At 48.1% G+C, this 23,167-nt stretch overlaps 1 protein-coding gene across 3 annotated transcripts in view; it reads right to left on the bottom strand.

Annotated features, from left to right (window-relative positions):
* Positions 1-1,339: 1,339 nt before the first annotated feature.
* CSMD2 (CUB and Sushi multiple domains 2) overlaps positions 1,340-23,167 on the bottom strand; it is a 795,490-nt gene continuing 773,662 nt past the window's right edge. For all 3 annotated transcript variants that reach the window (XM_019512241.1, XM_019512243.1, XM_019512242.1), the window contains 10 exons: positions 20,891-20,964; positions 19,513-19,624; positions 17,077-17,256; positions 16,378-16,443; positions 15,445-15,606; positions 14,579-14,691; positions 12,766-12,853; positions 7,359-7,497; positions 5,750-5,927; positions 1,340-4,667 (listed from right to left, as the gene is read on the bottom strand). In XM_019512241.1, coding sequence (XP_019367786.1) covers positions 5,768-5,927; positions 7,359-7,497; positions 12,766-12,853; positions 14,579-14,691; positions 15,445-15,606; positions 16,378-16,443; positions 17,077-17,256; positions 19,513-19,624; positions 20,891-20,964 — 1,094 coding nt within the window. In that variant the 3' untranslated portion in view covers positions 1,340-4,667; positions 5,750-5,767. The remainder of the gene's footprint in view (positions 4,668-5,749; positions 5,928-7,358; positions 7,498-12,765; positions 12,854-14,578; positions 14,692-15,444; positions 15,607-16,377; positions 16,444-17,076; positions 17,257-19,512; positions 19,625-20,890; positions 20,965-23,167) is intronic.

Raw genomic sequence — 23,167 nt, 5'->3', positions numbered from 1 at the left:
GAGCACTGGGGTCAAATGACCCCAATAAGGTGGTCATCCAACCTCCTCTTAAAAACCCCCAGGGTGGGAGCCTGCACCACCTCACTTGGAAGCTGGTTCCAGACCCTAGCCGCCCTGACTGTGAAGTAGCGCCTCCTGATGTCCAACTTAAACCTTCCCTCCGCCAGCTTGTGACCATTGTTCCTGGTCACTCCTTGCGGCGCTCGGGGGAACAGGGACTCCCCCAGCGCCTGCTGATCCCCCCCAAACAGTTTATAACAGGCCACAAGATCCCCCCTCAGCCTTCTCTTTTGAAGGCTGAACAGGTTCAGGTCCCGCAACCTTTCCTCATAGGACCTACCCTGCTGTCCCTTGATCATACGAGTGGCCCTCCTCTGGACCCTCTCCATGCTGTCCACATCCCTCTTAAAGTGCGGCGCCCAGAACTGGACGCAGTACTCCAGCTGCGGCCTGACCAGTGCCGCATAGAGGGGGAGGATCACCTCCTTGGACCTGCTCGAGATGCATCTGTGGATGCACGACAAGGTGCAGTTGGCCTTCCTAGCCGCCTCCCCACATTGCCGACTCATGTTCATCTTGGAGTCAATAATGACTCCCAGATCCTTTTCCACCTCTGTGCTGACAAGAGGGGAGTTCCCCAGCCTGTATGTGTGGTGCCGATTGTTCCTCCCCAGGTGCATCACCTTACACTTGTCTGTGTTAAACCCTATCCTGTTCTCCTCTTCCCATCCTTGTAATCTGTCTAGGTCCGACTGTAGCCTGTTGCTCCCCTCTATTGTGCCCACATCCCCCCACATCTTAGTGTCATCAGCAAACTTGAACAGGGTGCTTTGCACCCCCTCCTCCAAATCACTGATGGATATGTGCCAGTCTGCCTGCTCATTGCTTCTTGTAGCCTTCCCTGCAGTGCCAGTCCTCCAGCTTTTCTCCAGTAGCTTTGCCCATATACTTTATTCTTAGCCAGTGCCATAACTAGGGTAGGGTGAATAGTGAAACCACCCCACACACAGATTTGATGGGGGAGGGGGTGCAACCAGAAGCAGCCACTACCCCTGTGTCCTGGGCCCCCAACTACATCCCTATGCTGCTGGTCCTAGGTACAGGTACAGTGCTAGACCAGATACAAATTGCATGGTGGGAAAGAGCAAAGATTTAATGTAGCAGTGACTGCATTCTCCACTCATCGGGCCATAGAGAGCTCCGAGGACCGACGGTCCCAAACCCCGCATGCTTGGAAGGTCTGTGCAGGACATGAGCGGAGGCTGCTCTTTGCGGAGATGCATGCAGTGATCTTTGGAAACAGGAAAAAAATGCCAGAAAAAAAATGTAAGAAAAGCAATGCAAAAATTTATATTTTATTTTAATTCAAAAATTTAAAATAGCTTTCAAATTCCGTAAAGTATGCCCGGACACAATGAGGAGCCTCATATACAGAGACAGATAAATTAAATTGTATATACTGCAGACAAGCCGAGTGTATGTATAGATTACATATTTACAAGTTTTATGTAAACCATATTTATACATTTTATTACATTTACAAAAAAAAAAAAGCTGATCTTCCACTACTCTTTACTACAATAATGAAAAAAAAATTTACATTGTGTCTTTTTTATTATTTTTTTTTTTTTAACTGTACAAACTTTTGCTTCATAAAAATATATCTCTGTACAAAAGGTTGGGTTTTCTCTTTTCTAGTTTTTATTAATTTTTGTTCTTTTTTCTTTTTTTTTTTTTTCCCTCTCTTTTTTTTCTTTTTTAAACACAATGCAAGTTCGATGAGCACAAGAATGAGAAGTCGCGGCTTGTGACCTGGCCAGCTTGCAAAAAAAATGGGGCGATGCCACCCTTTTTCTGCTGTCCGAGCAACAAGGGAAAGTGGTATGTAATTGGTCGAAAGCAGCAAATGTTTAAATAAAGCCACGGTTCATTTTGCTTTGCAAGTAAAAGAAACTGGGTGCATTTTATACACCTCCACTCACGTAAACGCACAGTTTCTCTCTCTCTAACACACATGCGGACCTGGTGCTATTGCGTTAATTTGCATGAGATTCAGGAAGGTCGAAAAGTAGGATGTAGGATCCCTAATTATTTAACGAGTCGAGCTTTGCGTGTGCGTGCGGTGCTGCCCTCTGCTGGGTACAACCTGAACACTTGGGGGTGTCAAACTATTATTTGCAGCGGGCAAAGATCCTCTTTTAGCTCAAGTCGCAGTGGGGGCGAGACGCTGAGAAGAAAAGGAGCTGAGCTCCAGTCCTGTGAGGTTTTGAATAGCTGTGGCTTAACGGCACGTGTTAAGGCAAAGACGGCTGCCAGAACGGTATAGAGACTTGAGTGCAAAAGAGTACCACCTCGCTCTGTCCTAAATCTTCTTCCTAGCAGAGGAGTCCAGTCCTCCTGCTGTATTTGGGGACTCCAGGTGGGAACGGGAAGGCGGCTGGTGCAAGGAGGCAGGGCTCTCCTTTGGTCCCAGGAGAACTAGAAAGGGGCTGGAGACTGGGCTTCAAGCTTGAAGGCAGAAGCCAGTTGCCCATTTCCAGGCAAAGCAAAAATCCAGGCACCACCCCTGCTCTTGGTTGCATCTGTGCAAACTGGATACAACTCCCTGAACTTCACAGGAGTTGTTCCAGAGTGACAGGTAACTAGGAGGGAGGCAGCTGGCCCTGGGACTATGATGGGGAAGGGTGCAACACCTTGCTCATGTGCCAAGGGAGCCTTTTCTGATGTATTTTGTCAATACTGGCTTGCTCTGGGACCCAGATCCCCTCTGGCTCCAAGGGGAGAGGAACTTACCCTCACGCACTTCAAGCCATATGGAGAAGGGGAACTTCTCTCGCCCCCCGGCTAGACCTTGACAGTGACCCTGATGTGGCCTGGGCTGGTACTAGTGCCATGCTGCAGTCAGCAGGGTACCACCACCACAAATTTGGAAATGAGTATGGTGTGCGTGGTCCCTTCCTGCTAGCTGGAGGATGAAAGTCTTGGTTTTGTATACACACCTGCCTGCGCCCCTCAGCTCTGTCGGGATGCATCGTTTCTCATCTGGGGAGTGGATGTGGCATTTTTTAGCAGGCTGGCTGCGCAGCAAACAGGCTGTAGGACGCTGCTGAGTGTAAGACAGCTGTCTGAACAACAGATAGAAATCAAAATATGTACATCTACAGTCACAGGGAAAAGCAAAGGCAAAAGAATTAGCTCATAGTTGTAATTAGACAAAACTTAAGCCAATATGAGGCTGGGAAAAGCAGCCATCTGCAAACAAACCTGCAAATCACATGGTGGTTTTTTTGTTATGTGTTTTTCCTTTTCCAGTTTTTGTTTCCCCTTTAAATCTTAAGGAACAAAAAGCCGCTTCGTTCCACAAATACCGGTCGAAGCCTGCTGCATTTCGGATGCACCTGGCTCCTGACATGATACAACGGCACAGTTGCCTTCTCCTACTCCAGCCCTGTCTGCGAGTGAGCTGCTCAGAGCAAACAGAATTAAATCCTAAATCAACAAAGGAAGCTTTTCCCTTTATTAGAGCGGGTTAGTATCATCGCAAAGGCATCATTCTTTTAAGGGGACAAAAAATGTCAAGCGGCCTTATCTGCTCTCATTAAGGTGAAACCAACCTTTCAGCCCCCGGGAAATATAGTGAGCAGCTTGGTAGAAAAATTAAAACTTTTATTGCATTGCCATTTGGAGGATCAATATGGAAAGGGCAAAGGCTTTTTGAGCTCACTAGGGGGAAAATGATCGGTGTCGGAGGGGTTATTTCTAAAGACTTTTGCCTACTTTCCCCTCCCCGCCTGGCCTCCATATCTCCCTTCTTTCAGATGCTTGTGGAAGTTGCTGCCTGAGGTGAGCAATGGCCAGCTGCTGGGAGAGGGGGGCAGAGAGAGAGAAAGGCAGCCACCGGTTCAGAGACTGGTAACGTATTGGTCCCAAGATGACCTGTGAGCTTTCCAAGGAAAGGACGTTGAAATGAGTAAGTACAGCAGAAGAAAAGCAAGAGAGCTGCTGGGGGAAATAAAACAAACAGCACCTTTAAAGATTTCACTTCTCTCTAACAACCGAGCGAGGAAACAAACTGAAAATCTTGCCAACCATGCAACGAAAAATAAGACTTAAGCGAGCAGAGCTCCGCTGTTTCAGTTAAACCCCAGAGGCTTTTAGTTCAGTGCCACCCGCGTCGGCCCCTCTGCCTTCTGCGCTCATCCCCAAAGTGCTGGTTTGACACGAGCAGCCTGCGACACACCTGGCACTGCTCTCCGCTACGAAAGACCTCGTCAGGCTTTAACTGGAACAAGCAGCGGGTCAGAGATGGATTCAGGAGATCACCTTGCTCTGTAAAGGTCTGCAGCTGGGCAGCATCCGAGCAGCGAAAGAGAAGATCTTGAAGTCGGCCAGGAGCAGCTCAGCGGGCGAGAGGGTGGGAAAGGAAAGGCTCTCCCAAGCTGCGCTGGAGGAGACACTTTGGTTGGCTTGATTATCCGCTGCAAGATGTGGTGGGTGGGGAAGAAGGTGAAGGTGGATGGCAGCCCCATGGTCTCTCCCCAAAGTAACTCAGCAGTCCAACAAAGCAGCAAAATTCTCCACAGCCAGGGTTGGGAGAGGGGTGGTCATGGATGAAGACTAGCGAGGTGACACACAATCGTCAACAGGACACCTGCCCCTGGACAATTCTGGGACAGTTGGGGAGGGAAGGAGACAGACGGAGGAAAAGTTACTACACACGCACAAACCAGAGACCACTCCTTAGTCCAAGTCCACACAAGAAACCAGGAATGATAGGGATGTGAATTTTGCCCCTCCCTTTGGTCATCTCTTTTGGCCAACCCTGCTAGCACAGGCACAGTTTGCACTGGCAGGGGCCGGGAAGCAGTTTTGCTGGAATAGGTTATTTTGCACCGTGAACCACTCTGAACTGTACTGACAAAAATGCTGGGTTTTCTTCCCAGTACATTTTGCACTTGGAGGGTTATCTACTTCAGTACACGTTTCTAGTGTGGACTTGCCTCGGGGACTCCTGCGGTCTCCTTTACCAGAAATGCGAGTGCCTCGCACTCCTCAATGCACTCATCTTCCCCCACACTGCAGCAAGGCAAAGAAGAAAACGACTGTGCCCATTTTACAGAGCGGGAGCTGAGGCAATGGTGGGGGAAGTGACTTACAGACAGAGGAGACATCTGAAGAAGACCTCTGATCTCACCAGTGAGTTTTTCCTACCAGGCATCATGTCTCATTTAATTCAATGGAAGACACAAGTTTTGAGTTTTGGGCTCAGGGAGATTTTCCCATCGAGGGACTGGTCTCCCTGTGGGGGGACAGGACACGGAGGAATATAAGGATGAGGGGCAGCTTGTTACGGATATCAAAGTCTCAGTGTCTTATCTCCAGGGTGAGCACGGGTGTGGCAGACTGACCAGCAAGAAGTGCTGATTAAAAGTACCCGGCATCTTGGTGCTGGCATGGAAATGCTTTCACAGGCCAACTATAAATCTGTCCACAGAGGCCCTAGGGCCCACTGCCTCTTCCAATCCAGCTAGCAGGATGGGACTTCAATGAACTAAAAATGAGGCCCCCGGTGACTGCACTCATGCATCAGGCCAGGGACAGATGCGTCGAGTAGACTGTGGTCAACTCGAGAGACCCTATTTCTAAGAAGATCGGAGCTTTATTGGTTCTCGCCGTAGCCAGGTAGGGACCCCGAGCTGGAGAGAACAACAGATGGGTTTAGATGGCGCCCTGCTTTTCTCCAACTCACCGTGCGAAGGGACAGGTGCTATACCGCCGTGCACACGGTGCTGACTGTGAACTCTGCCTCGTTGGCCATGATGTCCGTGGGCTGCAGGTTCCGGTCGTACATGGGGTTTTCAAACGTCGCTCGGACGTTGGTGTTTTCATGGCCGGCATAGCCGTTGAATGGTACTTTGGGTCTTCTCCTGCAGGGTGCCACAAAAAGAAACCGGAGAGGTTTTCGGGACTCCTGTTGCAGCATACGTCAGGGGACAGTTTCACCCAGCTCTGAGGCTGAAGGGAACGGTATGGGAAGGTCTAACGAATTAGCTACAAGGAGGGATGGGTGCGCCGATGTGAGGCTGCCTTGTTGCATCAAGGTCCACCTTCTTGGTGGCTCCACAACAGCATTCAGCAGTGGAGGAAGGCAAACGATTTCAGAATATTTTGGCCCCAATGATCAGTGCAAATTAGTGCAATTCCCTTGATTTGCATTAAACGATGATCACTTCTAGCAGGTGAGGATCCTGCCTAGGATCACTAGCAGTAAGAGGAAACTGCAAAAGGTGTTGCACTCAGATTGGGAAGCAATCCTACTGCCCGCTTAGAAGTGAAACAAGGCCAAATTCACCTCCTTCCTCCCCACACCCCCTTCAAGCATTTTGTTCATTTTAAGGCACTGGGGCCACAGGAAATGGCACAGGATCAGAGACCAAAAAATGTGGCAGGATGAATTATGTTGCAGGACCTCAGAGCATGTTACGTAGGGGTCTAATCCTGAAAGGTGCCAAGCAACTGGCTTTTTGGGTAACTCAGCTGCTACTTTTAATTAGGCCATTCAGGCCAAATGTTCACAAGAAGCCAGGCCAGATTTTGACATGTTCGCTCAAAGGAGTGAATTACACACAGAGTTTGAACTGAACACGTTAGGGTGAACAGCACTAGAAGGAGGACATTCATTTTCCTCAGTCTGCGTGAAGCAGCTAACCATGATCCACTCACCAGCAAATTGGAAATCTCACCCTAAACTTAAAAGCACAAGGCATTTAGGGACATGAATCCAATTGACATTCTCAGATTGGTGCTCCGAAAACCCCATAGACACTTCTAAAAATCATCTTAACTTTCCCATGGATGCAGCATCCAGAGTTCTCAGCAGTATCCTTAGCATTTGTCACCCTGGCCCAGACCTTGTGGCCAACAGTGTCCTAACCCATGATGGTTGTGACCAATGTAGAAGACGTTTCAAAGCACAGTAACACTTTCCACCATAACACAGAAACCACAAGAAAAAAGTCTCTTTGCTATAGCTGCAGAATCAACTTAAACTCTGTAGCATGAGATTTGCTTTTCCTTATCGCACTTGGCATTGCTACAAATCTTATTAGCAGTCATAAAATTACCCAGACCTTTTAAAAAAAAAAAAAAAACCAACCCCGCTCCAGTATTTCCTTACCTTGCAAACCAAATCACAAAGCAGAACTATCAGGAAGTCTCTGAAGCCAAGCTTGCAAATATGAATATTTCCAACATGACCCAGCTTCTTTCAATCCCATTTTTTCCATACACTGCTCCTTGCAACCCAGCAATGACTGCATTATTATTTTTTTTTATATTGCCTCACTCCTGAAACCTACCTGTGTTTGTAGAGATAAAGCACAAACCCTGCAATAATCAGGGCTATGAAAGGCACAAGAATGGCGGCTGCCACGGAGCTGCTGTTTGATGCAAAATGATGCCCTATTGATTCCGGATCGTTTTCAATCATGCTGATGTCTGCAACGCAAGAGAAGTAAATAGGTTTAAACCACCGCTGCTAAGGTACGGGGCTTCCTCGGATTCATGTTACCTTCTTGGTGAGTGAACAGGTTAGCTACAAGACTCAGAGGACAGCAAAGGGGATCCTCCGATTCACATGCAGGCCAGACTGAAGATACAGCTGAGCAGGCTGCTGAGCCCAGGTCTCCTCATTTATTCAATGGTAAAAAAGAAGAGAAAGGGAAAAGAAACCCAGCAGAGATGCAAGTAGAAAAATTAGAAATATTAACACCCCAATGCTCAGGCTCTGAAGCTTTAAAGGTGGACCAAATGAGAGATTTTCCAAGGCAGGAGTGCCAGACACGATACTCCCAATCGAGGCCACAGGAGGTCTAGGGGTGAGGTTTTCAGAGACTTAAGGGAGACTTAAATGATATCTCATTTATGCTGCCACAACAGTTTTTATGGAGGCACAAATAGACACCCCTATTCTTTGTCATGCCACATCACAGGAAAATCAGTGGTTCAGCAAAAGGTAGTAACAGGCTTCGGGGTAGATGCCTGTTAGCTGTGTGATGGAAGAGTACAGGCAGCCTGAGCGGCTCACGCTCTCCAGCCACGCTGGCCAGGTGCTCTGGGAGCTTAAGGGCCCCCCAAACTCTGGAGCTCCTGCTTGGCTTTCCCTGCTCACCCAGACTCACCCCTGTGATTGTGGCAGATGGGTCTGGGCGAGCAGAGTGGCCTCCAGAGATGATACCATCGCCTCTTGTCCCACGCCATCAAGAGTGAAACAAAGAGCCACGTGTTTCACCTGGCGAAGAGGAACAGCTGTTCCCCGACACATCACGGTACAGCCAATCCGCTTCATTTGGCGACAGCTCTTTCTAGCTTCAGTCTCATTTTCAAAAGCAGCTCTTAAGACCCTAAATCCTATTGACTACTTTGGATCCCAAAAGCCTGTTTGAAAAATGAGACTCAGGCATTTAGACTACCAGCCATTTAAAAAAACAAAAAACATTCCTCATTTCACAGCAAGGCTGTTTGCGTAGGTGCTAAAATTGATCACGCAGGCTTGTGGGATGCCCGGCCCATCACAGCTTGGCACATCCTGGACCATCACTGTAACACGATCACACAGGCTTGAAATTTTCAGCCTACCCCATTCAGCAGGATCATCCCTGGTTCTCAAACGACTTCAGATGCTAGTTACCTTAGGCCGCATCTACCTGTATTGCTCTCCGCTGGACTCATCGCACCCCAAGCAAATCGCTACATGAATGTGGCTATGCTGCTCTGGTCACTGTTTGAAGCCCTGCAGTCGTTACAGGATTTGTGCTCTCAGCATGCCCAGGAAGTGCAGTGGGGACTATTAACTCCATTGTACCGATGGAGAAGGGAGGCATGGAGAAGCTAAAGCACAGATCCTGCCACAGGATTTTGATCCCAAATGTCTATTGTTAGATGCTTCAATATCTTGGAGGGTTTGGGCCTGAGTGACTTGTAAGGACATGCAGGAAACCTGTGGCTTGATCCCCGGTCTCTCAGGGCCGGACACAGGCATGGGCGAACCAGGCAGCTGCCTGGGGTGCAGACAGAAAGGGGACCCCAAAATGGTAATTTAAAAATGATAATGATCGTTATCTCTGGCAAAGGGAGGGGCCTGATACTAAAAGTTCATCCAGGGCTGCCAGGAGTCTAGGTACTGCTAATCGCTGCCCTGGTTTTGGGGCTTAAAGGAATGAAGTAGTGCAAAGGACAACATTTGCAAAAGCAACTGGCTTCCAATTTTGGGGGCGAAACCAAGGCACCTTCAAGGGCCCTCCTTTCCCGTGGAAGAGGGGAACTTCCCGAGATGTCTCATGAGCCTGCTTCTACCATCCCTCTCCCAAATAGTTTATTGATATCTCTCCCGAGCTTTATGGCAGTGACTCCGGGCTGGGGGCCTGCGATGCAAGCCGCGTGCAACCCCGTCCTGTTTTAGGAGGAGCTGGCACCCAGCCACGAGGATAAACTGCACAGCTTCCAACATGCTGGTTTCTAGTTCTGCTGCACATAAAGCCACGGTGACAATTACAGCGGCTTGTCAGTTTGCTACTCTTTATAAAACAGAAATGGCCGATGCCTCTGGGAAAAGCTTTGAAGAAAAACATCTCATCGAGAACCAATGCCGCTTCATTACTCTGTTGGCTCCCAGCCACCACCACAGGGCCTGGATGACACGAGCCCCTTTGGTTTATCCGTTTTGAGAGCAATTTTGAGAAGGTCTCTGGACTGGTTGGACCCTAAAGGCAGGCTTCTTTTTTTTTTTCTGAGGAACTTGCCTTCTGACTCAATTCTGGTTATGGGGTCTTAAAAACGGAGGCTCCCTTAAGTGGAAACAACAGAAGTGAAGAAAACCCTGGATGCATTAGTCAATCAGGTAGCTCTGAACCAGCACAGCTGTAAAAAACCCCAGCAAATGCAATCATAGACTATATCAGGCAAGCTACTTCCAGGAGCAGAAATGTCATTGCAGAAGGCACTGGTGACATCTCATCTGCAATATTGTACGTGCTTCTGGCCACCCACGCTCCAGAAAGAGGGATGCAAATGGGAACAGGTGCAGAAGAGAGCTGAGTTGGTCAAGGTAAGGGTTAAGAAGAGGTTAAAGGGACTTGTCTTGTTTAGCCTGGAGAAAAAGAAGCTAAGAGGGCATCCAACTGCTCTCTATATGGCAATCGGGGTGCACGCCTCGGAGGGAGAAGAGCGATTTAAGCTGAACCCCAGCGTGGGCCAAGAATCAACTGGCTGCATGTATAAAGCCAGCCTGTAAATTAGAAGAAAGTTTCTGCCTGTCGGAGACGCGAATCCTGGAAGAGTCTCCCGGCGGGAGCAGTGGAAGCCTGATCCGTTCGTGAAAGGGCTTGCGTCGCACAGGGGCCCGGGATAGCAGGCAGTCAGACTCAGTGACGCAGGACGGCCCTCCCAGCCCTCTGCTCCTTCAGGCTCTGAAAAGGAGTCAAGGGGCTTCACGGCCACAAATCAAATGGCTCTGATTTTCAGAGGGGTTGAGCACTTACAGCTCCCGCTGAAAGCCACAGGATCAGGAGGCACTAGGGTATAATTTTCACAAGTGCCTAAGTGAGTCAGGAGTCATTGAAAGATAATGACACTTGGACACCCGACTCACTCAGATGCTCGTGACATTTTTTACCCTTTCTCCTTGATGCCTTTGTATTGCAAAACGAGGGCACTTGCCTATCAGCTTCAATACAGACTTAGGCAGCTCAATTTGAAGATGCTGTCCAAGAGGTTTAGTCTTGGACATGGCCAGCTGTGTGCTGGGACATAGAAAATGACCTCTCCCACCTCGCTAAATTGCATGTGAGCAACATGCTCTGTCTCAAATGACTGAGCTGAATTCAATGAGTGATGCGTTTCACCCCAGAGGTGGCTGCATTTCAGTGGCAGGGTGAGCAATTCCTTCGTGTGCATGTCTGGCTATATTAAAGATCTGGCCAAACCGCACGGGGCAGATGGGATCGAAGCTCCCCATAAAGATAGGATGGTTCAGATCATTGTTTTGCTGTGGGCCCACATCCAGTGCACGGCAAGTGCTCACTTGCGGCGTGTGAAGCACCCTAGACATTGATGGGTTGAAAGATATTATATATAAATGCAAGATACTTTTATGTCAGTGTTATTTAGTAAATCTCAGCATCCTTAAAGCTTCACTCAAAGAGCCTTGTGGACACACTACCCCAGCAAGGAGCCTCTGCAAGGGTGATTTGTATTCGGGGAGAATACAAGGGCTATAACAATAAACAAATAGCACATGGCTCTCTTGAGCACTCTTTAAAAAGAAGTAAAGTGCCTGGCTTTAGCAAGAAGGAAATGCAGCACATGTCTCCAGTCCCCATCCTGCTCCCTGGGTTCCCACGTTAGTGCTGGTCCACTAGTAATTAGATGACTGTAGACAGATGTGGAAGAGGGGCAGCGGGGCTGCTGCTTATATGGTTGCACACAGAGTGGCTAATCATGCCCTAAATACTAGCAAACAGCATCCTAATGAGCCCTTTGGATGGTGTTCTCCAAGCCAGCCTGGCTGTTCATATTCTGGAGAGACCCTTGCTCGTTGTCCTCCTTTTACTACAGCATACGAGTGTATTGGAATCGGTAACTAACTTCCAGCACCTGTCGCGATGCAGAATTACCTTTATATAGGTGGGGTGAATAGGCTCAGGATCGCATAGTGGGACAACGACAGACCCAGGTATCCTGACTGCGAGACTAGTCCTCTCTCCACTGGACAACGCTCTTTATGCTGCGTCTTTGGGTTTTTGGCTGGCAAAGGAGAATTTTGTCCTGGCTTCCAGTGGTGCCAGGAATCTCACCCCAGGAAATCTCCTGTATCCCAAGCAAGCAGACCTTGTGGGATGCATATTTCTTTGAGTTCATTACAGATATTTATCTTCTTGCCCTCCCCTTGAATGAAAGCCCTAATCCTCGACTGGTCTCGCTGCTGGAGGGATGCCATGGCTAGGATGCAAGTAGGAAATCACTCGAGCTTATCTCTGTCCCAGCTGCGGGAAGGAGGCGGCATCAGTGTCTATATCTCAAACAACCGAATTGGTGAGGACTACCAAGCCAGCTCCCCACCTGGTGTAATTTAGGGTGAGGTTACATCTTGCACTTAGCCCATACTAAATTTGTGGAGCGTTAAGCAGTGTTGAAGTTGGACATGCCTTGAGCAGTCGGGCGTTAGGGTTCAATACTTTCTTGCCTGCACAGCTGTGTCTTGCCATTAGGGGGACTGGTGAGTAGGGGCATGGCTAAGAGACAGGGCATCTGGGCTCTCTCCCTGCTCAGGGTGTGTGTGTTTGGTGTGGGGGATGAGGACACAGAGACTGGTGCATCCTGGGATGCTGGAGGACTACAGATTACTCACTTGATCTCCATGGAGCAGACTGAAGTTACCCTAATACAAGCTAGGTAGCACAGCCCGCAGCTAACCCTTGCCTGGTATGTCATATCTCGGAGACCCTCAGAGGGCACAGTAAAGAGCTTTAATGTGTGCACGGTCACATTTTACGTGCTATTAGTGTGGTCTAAGTGTCACATGGAACTTCACTCGTAAGTGCAGCTCCAAGGACATCGATAGGACTAAGCCAGTTGACATCAGCTGCAGGCTTGGCCCGTCCTACTTGAAGCACACACACAAGAATGGTAAAATGCCTGGCATTACAAAGCTGTCACCAGTGCCAAAACTCAAGTGATCTGGAATGATAAAATAATAATAAAGCTTACCAAATCTCTGAAGGCCAAACTGCCCAAACCCTTCGCCGCGTACAAAGCCCTGGTACACAAAGGTGCCGCTTGAAGACTCCGATGAGACCTGGGATTGTGAAAAGGAAATCATATTTATAAGGGAGTCTGGATCTCCCTCACTTCGTTGTATCCTGATGATACAATGCATGTGTGTGGAGGGGAGGGGAAGAAAGGGGCATATTGAGAAAACAGTAAGCAGCAGAGACTTGGGCACAATTACTCACAAAGATCAGCTTAGCAAAATATTCGTGACAGAGACTAATGAGATGCTGGGTTAAAATTAGCAACGTGCCTGTGCACAAACGATGCTCTCCCTTACTCAGCACATACCCTTTCTGCAAGCAACGTTAAACTCTGTGCAGTACCAGGACCATACACCGCTGAAGTCCACTTTAAGCCTGATTTTGAGGGCTTAAGCAACGCACAGATCTCTTGTGAACTTTAACCGTAGCCACTTGCACTGTTGGCCTCCTGGCTACAACCAATGCTTTGTTCCTTCTGGTCCTGCAGAGCCAACAAAAGCCGGAGTCCGAGCTGCTTTGGGCTTCAAATAGCATCGATACAATTACCAGGCAAAGCTCCAAGCTGCAGAACATTTATTAAGGGCCAGGAGAAGAGATACAGAAAGGGAACCAGCTTGCCTCTCCGATTCCTGAGTCAGTTGTGATCGGGGCTCGAAAGAAAATCCTGAAGTTTTAAGATAAGCCAGTGAGAAACCTGAAGCCCCGCGCTGGCTATCTCTGTAGTTGTATTTCCAGCTTTAATTGTATAGACTGGTACCGTTTAGGGGGACTCAGCCCCATAGTGAGCTCTGTGCCGAGTTCTCCGGCCCAGTAAAGTTTGCGTTTGTGACGTGATTCTGTCTGAACGTGTAGAGTGGCATTAAACAGCCCACCCTTGAGCCTGCTGGAGGAGAAAGCTGTGCCGTAAAACAAGACCAACAAACTCGTGTTTATATGCCGTTCACTGCAGCAGATGAGGTTTAGCGCTTGGCTCCCGACAACGACTTGAGGAGCGAGGCAGCGGGATTTTACTCCAGACCCTCCATTAGCCATCTGTTTATGAGCAGAAGTTGCTTCATATCTGCAATCTCTTTGAAGTTTATGCATAGCATTAATTCAGTTTAAATTGCATGAGAAGATGGGTGCATTTTGAAGAAGGCGCAGCCACCCAACAGCTTGTTAAAAACTCGGCTCCTGCGGGGAGGTGGGGGATATTGTTTGTAACAACTAGGGTTTCCATTGCTGACCCAGCAGTGTTAAAAAAACAGCTAGTGCACTAACTGGTCAGTCAACAGGCGGCTTCTTGTAGACCCACTTTTGTAAGCCTCTGAAAGGAGTATGGACCTCCCGGAGACACGGGGAAGTCAAGTTCAAAAGGAAAGCTTAGCTCTTTTTGGCTGGATGTTGGCGGGACATACAACACTGCACAGGATATAATATTGAATTCATGGAGAGGATTATCTAGAGGATTTAGCCATTTGAAAGCAGAGAATAATGAGAAACCTATATGACCTCAAGGGGATAGCAGAAAGGCCATTGGGGCAACACTAGTCTACTGCAGTGGCAAAGCACGTTGCATCCCCTTTTAGCTGCTGGGTTCCCAGAAGACAAGAGTGTGCTCCAAGTGAAATGAGTTACTCCAGCTCAAGTGGCAGAGATGTGTGTTACTAAAAGCTGAACCTTGCTGATAATACCTGGGAGAGGACAAGCAGGTGTTACTTAACCCACAGTTCAGCGCCAGAGTTATGTGCTCCACGTACGTATGCCTGAACTGGTGCTGAAATACTTACGTGCCCGTCTAAAGCCCATTTATCATTCTTGAACTTGTTAACAAAGTTTTCCACCGGGCCTGTTATCTGATAAACCTGAAGCAGGAGGTGGACATCTTCTCTCTTGTAGATACCTGCAAGACAGCATGGGGTGTGAGAGTAACCAGAGATCTGTGGTCTAGCAACCCTGCCTCACGCCCCATTTAAACCCAAACAGTGCAACAAATAGTCCGAGATCCCAACATTTCTGGAGGTTTGCAGTCGCTTTAGCAAGCTCTCTACCTGAACTCAGAGATGCTTAAGCAATAACATTGTCTTCCCAATGTAAGAAACAACTCCTGCACCATATAAGCATGTCACTGTGAAGTGATAAAACCCGAACAAAAACCACCCCACGGACCCCAGCAGGATAATAGACCATCTGGAGAACGGGGGAAAAAAAATCTGAGCCGTCAGCGCTTAAGCTTTATAACCAGTTCATTAGGAGAAAAGCACCAAACAGGGGATAGCGAACAAAGAGGTGTTTACACCATTTTACTTCATTAGCGTTAACTAATTGTGGATCTGTCACTGCAGTAGAAAGGGAATGGAGCTTAATGGGACTGTCTGAGTTCAAGGCCTGGCTTGCAGCTGGAATCCTGCCTCTGCCCTGGGCAAGCAAGGTCAAGTCCAACACTTGGGTCCCTACGAACCTCTCCGAGAAGGGGGGTTTCGGAGCGCTGTGGTTTTGCTGAAGAGCCAGCAGGCGATCAATACGCATTCACAAAACCAAACAATAATTCTCCTCTGCTCATCGACTCAAGCAGCCACTTTTTGTCAGCAAGCGACTGCACCTGCCAGGGTGAGCACAGATCAGTAGTCGGCACTGCCATTCTTGGCCTGCTTACCTGACACCTGTAGTTTCACACCACTGTGATCTATCAAGGTGGCATTGACTTTACTGGTGGCAGGATCGAAGCTGGTGACAGAGAGCATCGCCGACTGCTTCTTCCCCATGTATTCATAAGAGCCTTTCCACAGGGAATTCTTCGCAAACACATCAGCAGGAACTGGGGACAGCAAGGCAGGGAGGAAGGAGGGTTATTTGAGAAGAGTTGAATGAATTCAGGGCTAGTGCTCTGTTATCACTGGTAATGATTTCATACTGTGAAAGTCTCTGGGGAAGAAAAGAAGGCAAACAACAGACAGATTCGAAGGAATGAATTTATCTAAGGATGCAGTGGCTGGTTTTCAGGCTCAGCCAAAACACATTTAAAAATGATCTTTAGAAAAAAAATCAAACTGTTTGGGGGGGGGGGGGGGGGGGGGTTGTGCAAAGTTTGCAAAGTTGAGTCCAGCAAAATGGCATGAGAAATTCTAAGTGCAGCAAGTTAGAAACCAACGGAAAACCTTCTTAGCAGTAAAAAAAAAAAAAAAAAAAAGTTCCACGTGGTTTTTTATTTTCAAAATACAAATGTTTATCATTAAAAAAACCCAAACCAGCTCTCGTTTGAAGGAATGCATGGGGCTGGTATTTTCATAGACGCTTAAGGGAGATTCAGCAGAGCTTGGGGCTCTCGTCTCCCTTAGGTGTTTATGAGAATAGCAACCCAAGTGTACAGCCACCTCCAAACCCCGCAGAGTGTGTCTGTGGTTGTTACCACCATAGAAGAAAGGCAGGGAGCAGCCTCAGTGGCTTCTTACATCTCTGATAGAATTTGGAGCAGAGCCATTGTAAGAGGGTCTGTGGTATCACTTATTACCACTTTGCAATTCCACATTCCTCTTGTTCAGATTACATCTCAACGCCTCCCCTGGAATGAGCGGCCGCACTACAGTACCTGACACTTTTGCAAGGGGTGGATCTCGAGCAGTGCCAACTGGTCTTCCACTAGGTCGAATATCAGCTAGAAAGAAGAAGCAAACCCGCGGCAGATTAATAGGATGGGATGCTGAAATACGGTTAAGTCATTTTCCTTGGGGCAGCTCGTGATAGATGAGTGGGAACTGCTTCCTACTTGCTTCCCAAAGCTCAGATATTTGTTACGGTGAAGAAAAGAGCAGCCAGATATAGAGATACATGTCTCAGACTAGCATTTCTCACCCCTGCAGGCACGGCTGCACACCCCTAGTTAGCAGCACCTCAAAAAAGACGGTGAGCAGGCCCCCGGGAGCTGGGGGCCTGTTCAGCATCCTCGATTTGCATTTCTGTGAGAGGCCTGATTCTAGCGGGAATTTCATCAAAGGCTGATGCAAGTAATGCACATAATCTCCACTAACTGCTAGTCTGGTGTCTGCAAGCTGCATTTAGCTGGCATGGCAGGTTTTGGCGCTCTTTCTCAAGTTCATCTGGAGTTGGATCAGGCCCTACATTATTCATATAAGACTAAGCAAAATGCTGACCAGCACAGCAGCACCACCTAACACACATGAGGAGACAGCTAATTCCTCTTGGATCATCTCTTTGTGAGATGGGTACCAAGACTAAACCTGAGCCAACACCTCTATTCCCACCCCCCATAGCAACCTGGGGCTCTTACCAAGGCAAATGGGTGGTTTTCCTGTCCAGCTGCCATCTGCTTTGCAAGTCCGATGTTCAGATCCTCCAGTGAGATAGAACCCACTCTGACAAGAGTAGATCAAGGTGTAGCCCAGGGAGGGCAAATCCAGAGCACCTACGTTAGCATGGGACGGGGTCTCGGGCTGCTTACAGTGGTGAGCTGAAAGATGAGCAATGGTCTAGGTTAGAAGCCCTGCCTGGATCTACGTGGAAGGGGCGAATGCCATGGACTTCAGCGAGGTCAAGGTGGTCCCCAGTGAAGTTCCTTCCTGCTCAACACTTTCTGTTGCCTCTCGCTGCGTTTGACATGCTTGCATGCTACGGGAATCTGACAGGCCAAACCCACTTGCCTCCGTAGTTAGATGGCCACTACTTTTTGTAGTATTAAAACTGTTTGGGCATCCCCAGATCCAGCCACAAGCAAAGCTTGTGTTCACCCGGCCATGGTGACGTCAATAAATAATGGGATTCCACTTGAAATACTTGAAAGTGCACATAGGGCCAGAAAAGTCACTTGGGCTACCATGTAAACTTCCCAGTCAAACCCAATCCATTTGTACCTCGGTCAATAGTTTCTTATCAATGGTGCCTCAAACTCTTTCAGCTCCCTGACACTTAAGAACTTTTCCCCCAGGTTTCTGTCCTTGCCAGGGGCAAAGGTCTTTGCCAGGGGCAAAGATTCATTGTTCATTGGAACAATGAAAAGTCACTGGAGGACCGGGGACGGCTGAGACAAACCAGCTTATGCTCCAAAGCAGCCATACAGGGAGCAAACGACACCGAGCAAGGAGGAACCATGTCCATGCAGTCCCTTTTCCTGAGCATGACTGCTCTTGAAAGCAAGAACATCTTGTCATCTCCTCTATGCCTTCTTTGGCCTTGTCCCCAACATCAAGTCACCATGTAAACATGCAGATAGATGACTTGCCTGAAGGCAAATCCTGCTGCCTTTGCAGAAGAACATTAAATCATGATAAGGCTGTAGCTATACCGGTAGTGCTAGACAGCTACTGAGTGATAGAGTCTCTCCTTATTTTGCCTCCTTCAGATGGGCTGCCTGAATAAACCCACACACCAACCTGTCTGCAGAATCACAGGGGCAAATCCTCAGAGGGGCTGAGTGCTTGTGATTCCTACCGTTGCTCACTACCCTTTTAGTCTGTGTTCCTGTTTGGCTCCATCCCGGCCTGTTCAATATGCCACCGCTTTCCTTGAGGGGTGACTACACAACTCGTAAAGCCAAGAAGCTTCCCCTGATCCTTGCTCTGAATTCTCCTCTGTGGACCTCACAGCCTTTTTCCAAACCTCACTGAATTTTCAATCCTCTCCCTGATATGTCATCATCATCGTCGTCGTCATCATCATCATACCATTTAAAGATAGTAAAACTAAGTTACAGACAGTCTCAATGACCTACCCAAGGTAACACAGAGCACAAATGGCAAAGGCTCTAATCACTGTGTTTTAGTCTTCAGTGTGTGACCAGTAACTGCACCTAATATTACCCCTGCAAACTGCACTGAACTAGGAAGCTTTATGAAAAACCAAGAGATGACAACTTAGCATTTCTCACTGTCACAGGTCAGCTGCAGGCACATCTTTGTTTCAATTCTTGTGAGCACCAGCCTACTACCACTTACAGCTGTATTTGCTGCTTTATACCTACAATCTTCCTATCCAAGAGTCAGGGAATCTAATTACAAAAGTAAGTTACAGAGAATCACCGGTCCCTTCCAGCGCAGTGGAGCAGTATATGTGCAGCTTTGATTCTGCATGTCAAGGATTTTAAATGACTCGCAACCAATTCAGCTATCTTAGACAAGTCCATCTTGGACTGGGGAGAGCAAATGGGAAAATTATTCACTGAAGAAGGCAAAGAACAGATTCAAATACAACCTAGCAGAAAGGGAGAGAACAGGACCCTGGGGCTGAGATTTAACTCATGCTGGGGCATGACGAACTTCCCGGTCCTTTAGGAGCTTAACAGGGTGGTGAGCTGCAGTATGTAGATACTTTCTTTGAGCTGGGGTGGGAGCTGAGGAATCTCACACCTTTCAAAGCAGGGGAAAAATCATCTACTCTACAGGTCTTTTGGCTGAACTGGTTCATGAAAACTGAGATTTTTTTTTGTGGTCATGACTAGAATATCATTGGGTTGTGCAAAGTGTGCCACAAACAAAGCCCCACCACAATGCAAGGTCAAGAGCTTTCTCTAAAGGGGTGGAATAAAAAATCAAGCTGGCTGCCAATGAGATCTAGTGTGTCCACATCAACAAAGAAGTGGCAGTGTGGTCCCCTTTGGCTCCGTGATATTTTGAGACTCCCTCTTTCCAAATCTCTCACTGGAGCAGCCAGGGATTCACTTTGTAAAGCAAAGGAGCAAGGCGAGAGACAAGGCTCCCCCTCCAACACTTACGGACACAGTCAGGCTGCGCTCCGCTCCACGTCAGGTTGGGGAGACACGTTCTGGTGGTGGATCCTTGGAGCAGGTAACCCTTCTGGCACTTGAAGAATATAATGCTTCCCACCTATCGCAGGGGAAGACAGTGTAATGTGAAAATTAATTTTTTTTTAAAAGTGATATGCTGCCAATCCCAGGGCATTTGAAACCTTTGGGATACCTTCATTTTTGCTTAACTGTTCATACAGCTGTGTCAGTTGCAATGGGGAGCGTGGTTTGTATGTCATGTATCTGCCCCCAAACTGGCAAGATAAGTTTTAATGGGGAGCGTGGTTTGTATGTCATGTATTTGCCCCCAAACTGGCATCCCTGCAAGATGAGTTCTACAGGCGGCTGAAATGTTTCAAAACTGGAATCACTTTTCTCACCAAAACAATGCATTTTGCCTCCAAAATAATCCAGGGATAGAATTGCATTAGCATTCATGTCCAGTTCTTTACCTGCTTTTGCATTAGCTGTTCGAGGTGCTCCCACAGGCCCCAACAAGATCAGGGCCCTGTTTTGGCAGGAGCCATACCAATGCCCAAGAAATCATTATTCTCCTCTCAAGGAACAATGATTACGTCCAAGCTTCTCATACATATTTAGGTGGACATTCAAAATAAAGAATACTGCTAACCATGGGAAACATCTGTTATTTATAATATAAAGGTCATCATGGGCTTGGGAATCTGAAAAGTGTACTAGGAATGTAACTGGGCTGGTCAGATTCACTTTCTGTTTCTCAGAGACTATCAGCATGATGCTACTTTATTTAGGTCTCCATCATGGTAAAAAATGTTCCCATTTAAAAAAGCAAATGTGGCACACACACACACAAGCATTCTTGACTCCAAATTTCAATTATACCATTTAAAACCTGCTCTTTTTTAATCTGGTTTCTGCTATTTAAGCACAGCAATGTAAAAACTCCTACAATCAGTGCCCTCGGAAACATTTTTTCAGTCTATTTTTCTACAGGCGGCCTTCCATTTTTTTATTTTTATGCGGCAGTTCGAGACGTGCATCGCAAATTATTAACGCATTATCCAAATATCAGTCTAGAAATCGTGACCCAGCTCAAATCAATGGGCGTCTTCTCCCTGACTTCACCAGGGCTAGGATTTCACCCAGCATCACAGGAAATAGAGTGACATCAGATTTACAGCTGATCTCCTCCATCACATCCAGTTTTACATCCATCAAAGTGCACGCTTATGGCATTTGCATATGTTAGCATAGCGCTTGCAAATCTTTTTGCAGGCTCAGCCTTCAAAGCCCACCAGAGACCTGGTGCACTTTGTCATCCTGTCTGCTTACCCCAAGGGTGTGGAGCGATGCAAGACAGCATTACCTGATAACCTTGGGAGCTGTTCTGCATCCCAAAGAGAGGCACACCAGGATCCACACATGTGGTGAGAGTAGGATCTTAAAAGGAAAAAGAGAAACACACAGCATTATAAAGGGCCTAGATAGGGAGGATGGTCATGAGAGCACATCAGAGCTTTGCCTCTATGCCCACTTTTGGCCCAATAGCCCAATCATACAGTTTAAAAGAATAGTTCACACCTTCCTTTCCCATGGGCGATATAGTCGCTATCTAAATAATCTGTACTAACAAGAAGACGTGTGGCTATTTCAGTCTCTCGTGCCTTGGCTGTTCCAACACAAGGCAACCGGGGCACATTACGGCATGGACAAAAAATACGACACAATCCGCCTGGCATTTCTGCACGTGATTATCTGATTAGACAAAACTCCTGCAGGGGTTGGTACTCTGGCATCTCAGGCTGGGCAGCATCATTTTTCAGTAGACATCAGCAAAAACATAGCAGGGGCTCATGACTCACTAGACATGGGGTGCTCAATCTCCCCCGCTTCCCCACAGGCTCATGGGATCTGGCCTGTTAGGCTCCCTGGAGGGATGGAAATTTAGTGGCAGGAGAGTGGTGACAATTAGCAGTGTCACTGCTCCCCTGCCGCTGAACTTCCAAGTCCTGGCCCTGGGAACAAGATCCCACTGGCGCACGTGGGGCTGGAACAGCGGCAGCAGCAGCAGCAGCAGGCCCAATCTGGGATGCGTGAGGTCAGGATTGGGGCCAGGGCTGGATGCCGGGTTCCATTTGGGGCCAAGAGTTTGCACATACCAGATCAGGCCCACAGACCAGACTGGGCCTGTGGACCAGCCCCACACCATTTACCCAGCCTGCAGGACCAGAAGGTTGGGCACTGCTGCACTAGACCAGTAGTGCTCAACCTTTTGGGTCCATGGGCTGGATGAGTGGCTCAGGGCCAGTTTCTAGGTCAGAGCAGACCCCTTGACCCAGGATAAGGCCCTGTGCTACCTCCCTTGACCCTATGCCACCAGATCAGGGCCCCATGCCACCTTCTTCAGCCTGTTCTGCCTCCCTGGGGCCCTGCATCACTGGATCAGGCCCTGCACTGCCTTTAGCGAGCCCCGAGCCAGTGTGTTATTTGACCCAGAGGCTCCCCACAGGTCCAGAAATCTGGCAGCAGGGGAGCAGCAATTGGTGCCAGTGCTCTTCCACTGCCAAACTTTCAGCCCCGTGGGGACTTCAGGCCACAGGGCATGGCTCTGTGAGCTGGATCTGGCCCATAGGTCACGCACCCCTGCACTAGACCATAAATAAGGAAGAAGCTGGAGCAGGAGCAGGTGGAAACATTTAGAAACATTCCCACAAAAATCAACCACCCAGAAATGATTTTTTTTGGATAAAGATTCACACGAAAAATAAAGTGCCTATCTTTTGATCGGCTCCACCTAGCATCCTCTGGCACTAACCACACGGGCAAACAAAACCCACAGCCTGCAAGGGCTCCTCCAGCTGCCCACCTCTGTGGGCAAGGACAGATTAAATGCTCTCGTAAAGGAAGGATGGGAACTGATCATGGTACCGCTGAATTCACAAAACAATCCCACAGTAAGTAAGGCGAGACAGTAATACCTGACCCCACTTATTATGGGATAAATCATAATAGTTTAGTTTTACTCACAGTAATACCTGACCCCATTGATTACGGGATATATCATTATAGTTTAGCTTCACTTACTGCAGGACTGAGACACATAGACTAAACAGTTATACCAGAGCAGCCGAAATCATCTCGAGTGGTAGGTCTTCCCTCTTTAAAACAGTGCAAATGCGTGTCTGTCTGTCCATGCCCTTAAGAGACTGCTCCACTGTATGGCTGAGAAAGGAGTGGGTGGGAAATACGTGCATTTTGAGATGGTTTGGTAAGGCCTCCCCTCCATCGTAGCTCTTCAGGTATCACAAAAAACTTTTGCTTCCTGGGGAGTGATGCTAAGAGTGAACCACGTTGCTTGTTGGCTCTGCTACCTTCTCTTAGGTTGCTCTACTGTCCTCCACTATCTGGGTTGAGTGCATCTCAACCCCCTAATGCTGTAGGCAGGGGTCCCGCTGGGGAAAGAGTAAAGTGGATGGATCCTAGGTGCCATGCACAATAGCTGGATTCTGCTCTAAGCATCAGCAAAGGACCTGATCCCAATCCAGTCCCACATGCAGGGGGTTTTGTGGCACTGGGTCACTTGGATGCCACACTGCTGTCCCATGCCACCTTTGGGTTTAGCTTGCGAGAGGTTCTTTTACAT

This window comes from Gavialis gangeticus, unplaced genomic scaffold (genome assembly GCF_001723915.1).
Source record: "Gavialis gangeticus isolate Ggan-Ray unplaced genomic scaffold, GavGan_comp1, whole genome shotgun sequence".
NCBI lineage: Eukaryota > Metazoa > Chordata > Crocodylia > Gavialidae > Gavialis > Gavialis gangeticus.
Note: the sequence above shows the minus strand (reverse complement) of the source record. Positions and strands in the feature narration are given on the sequence as shown.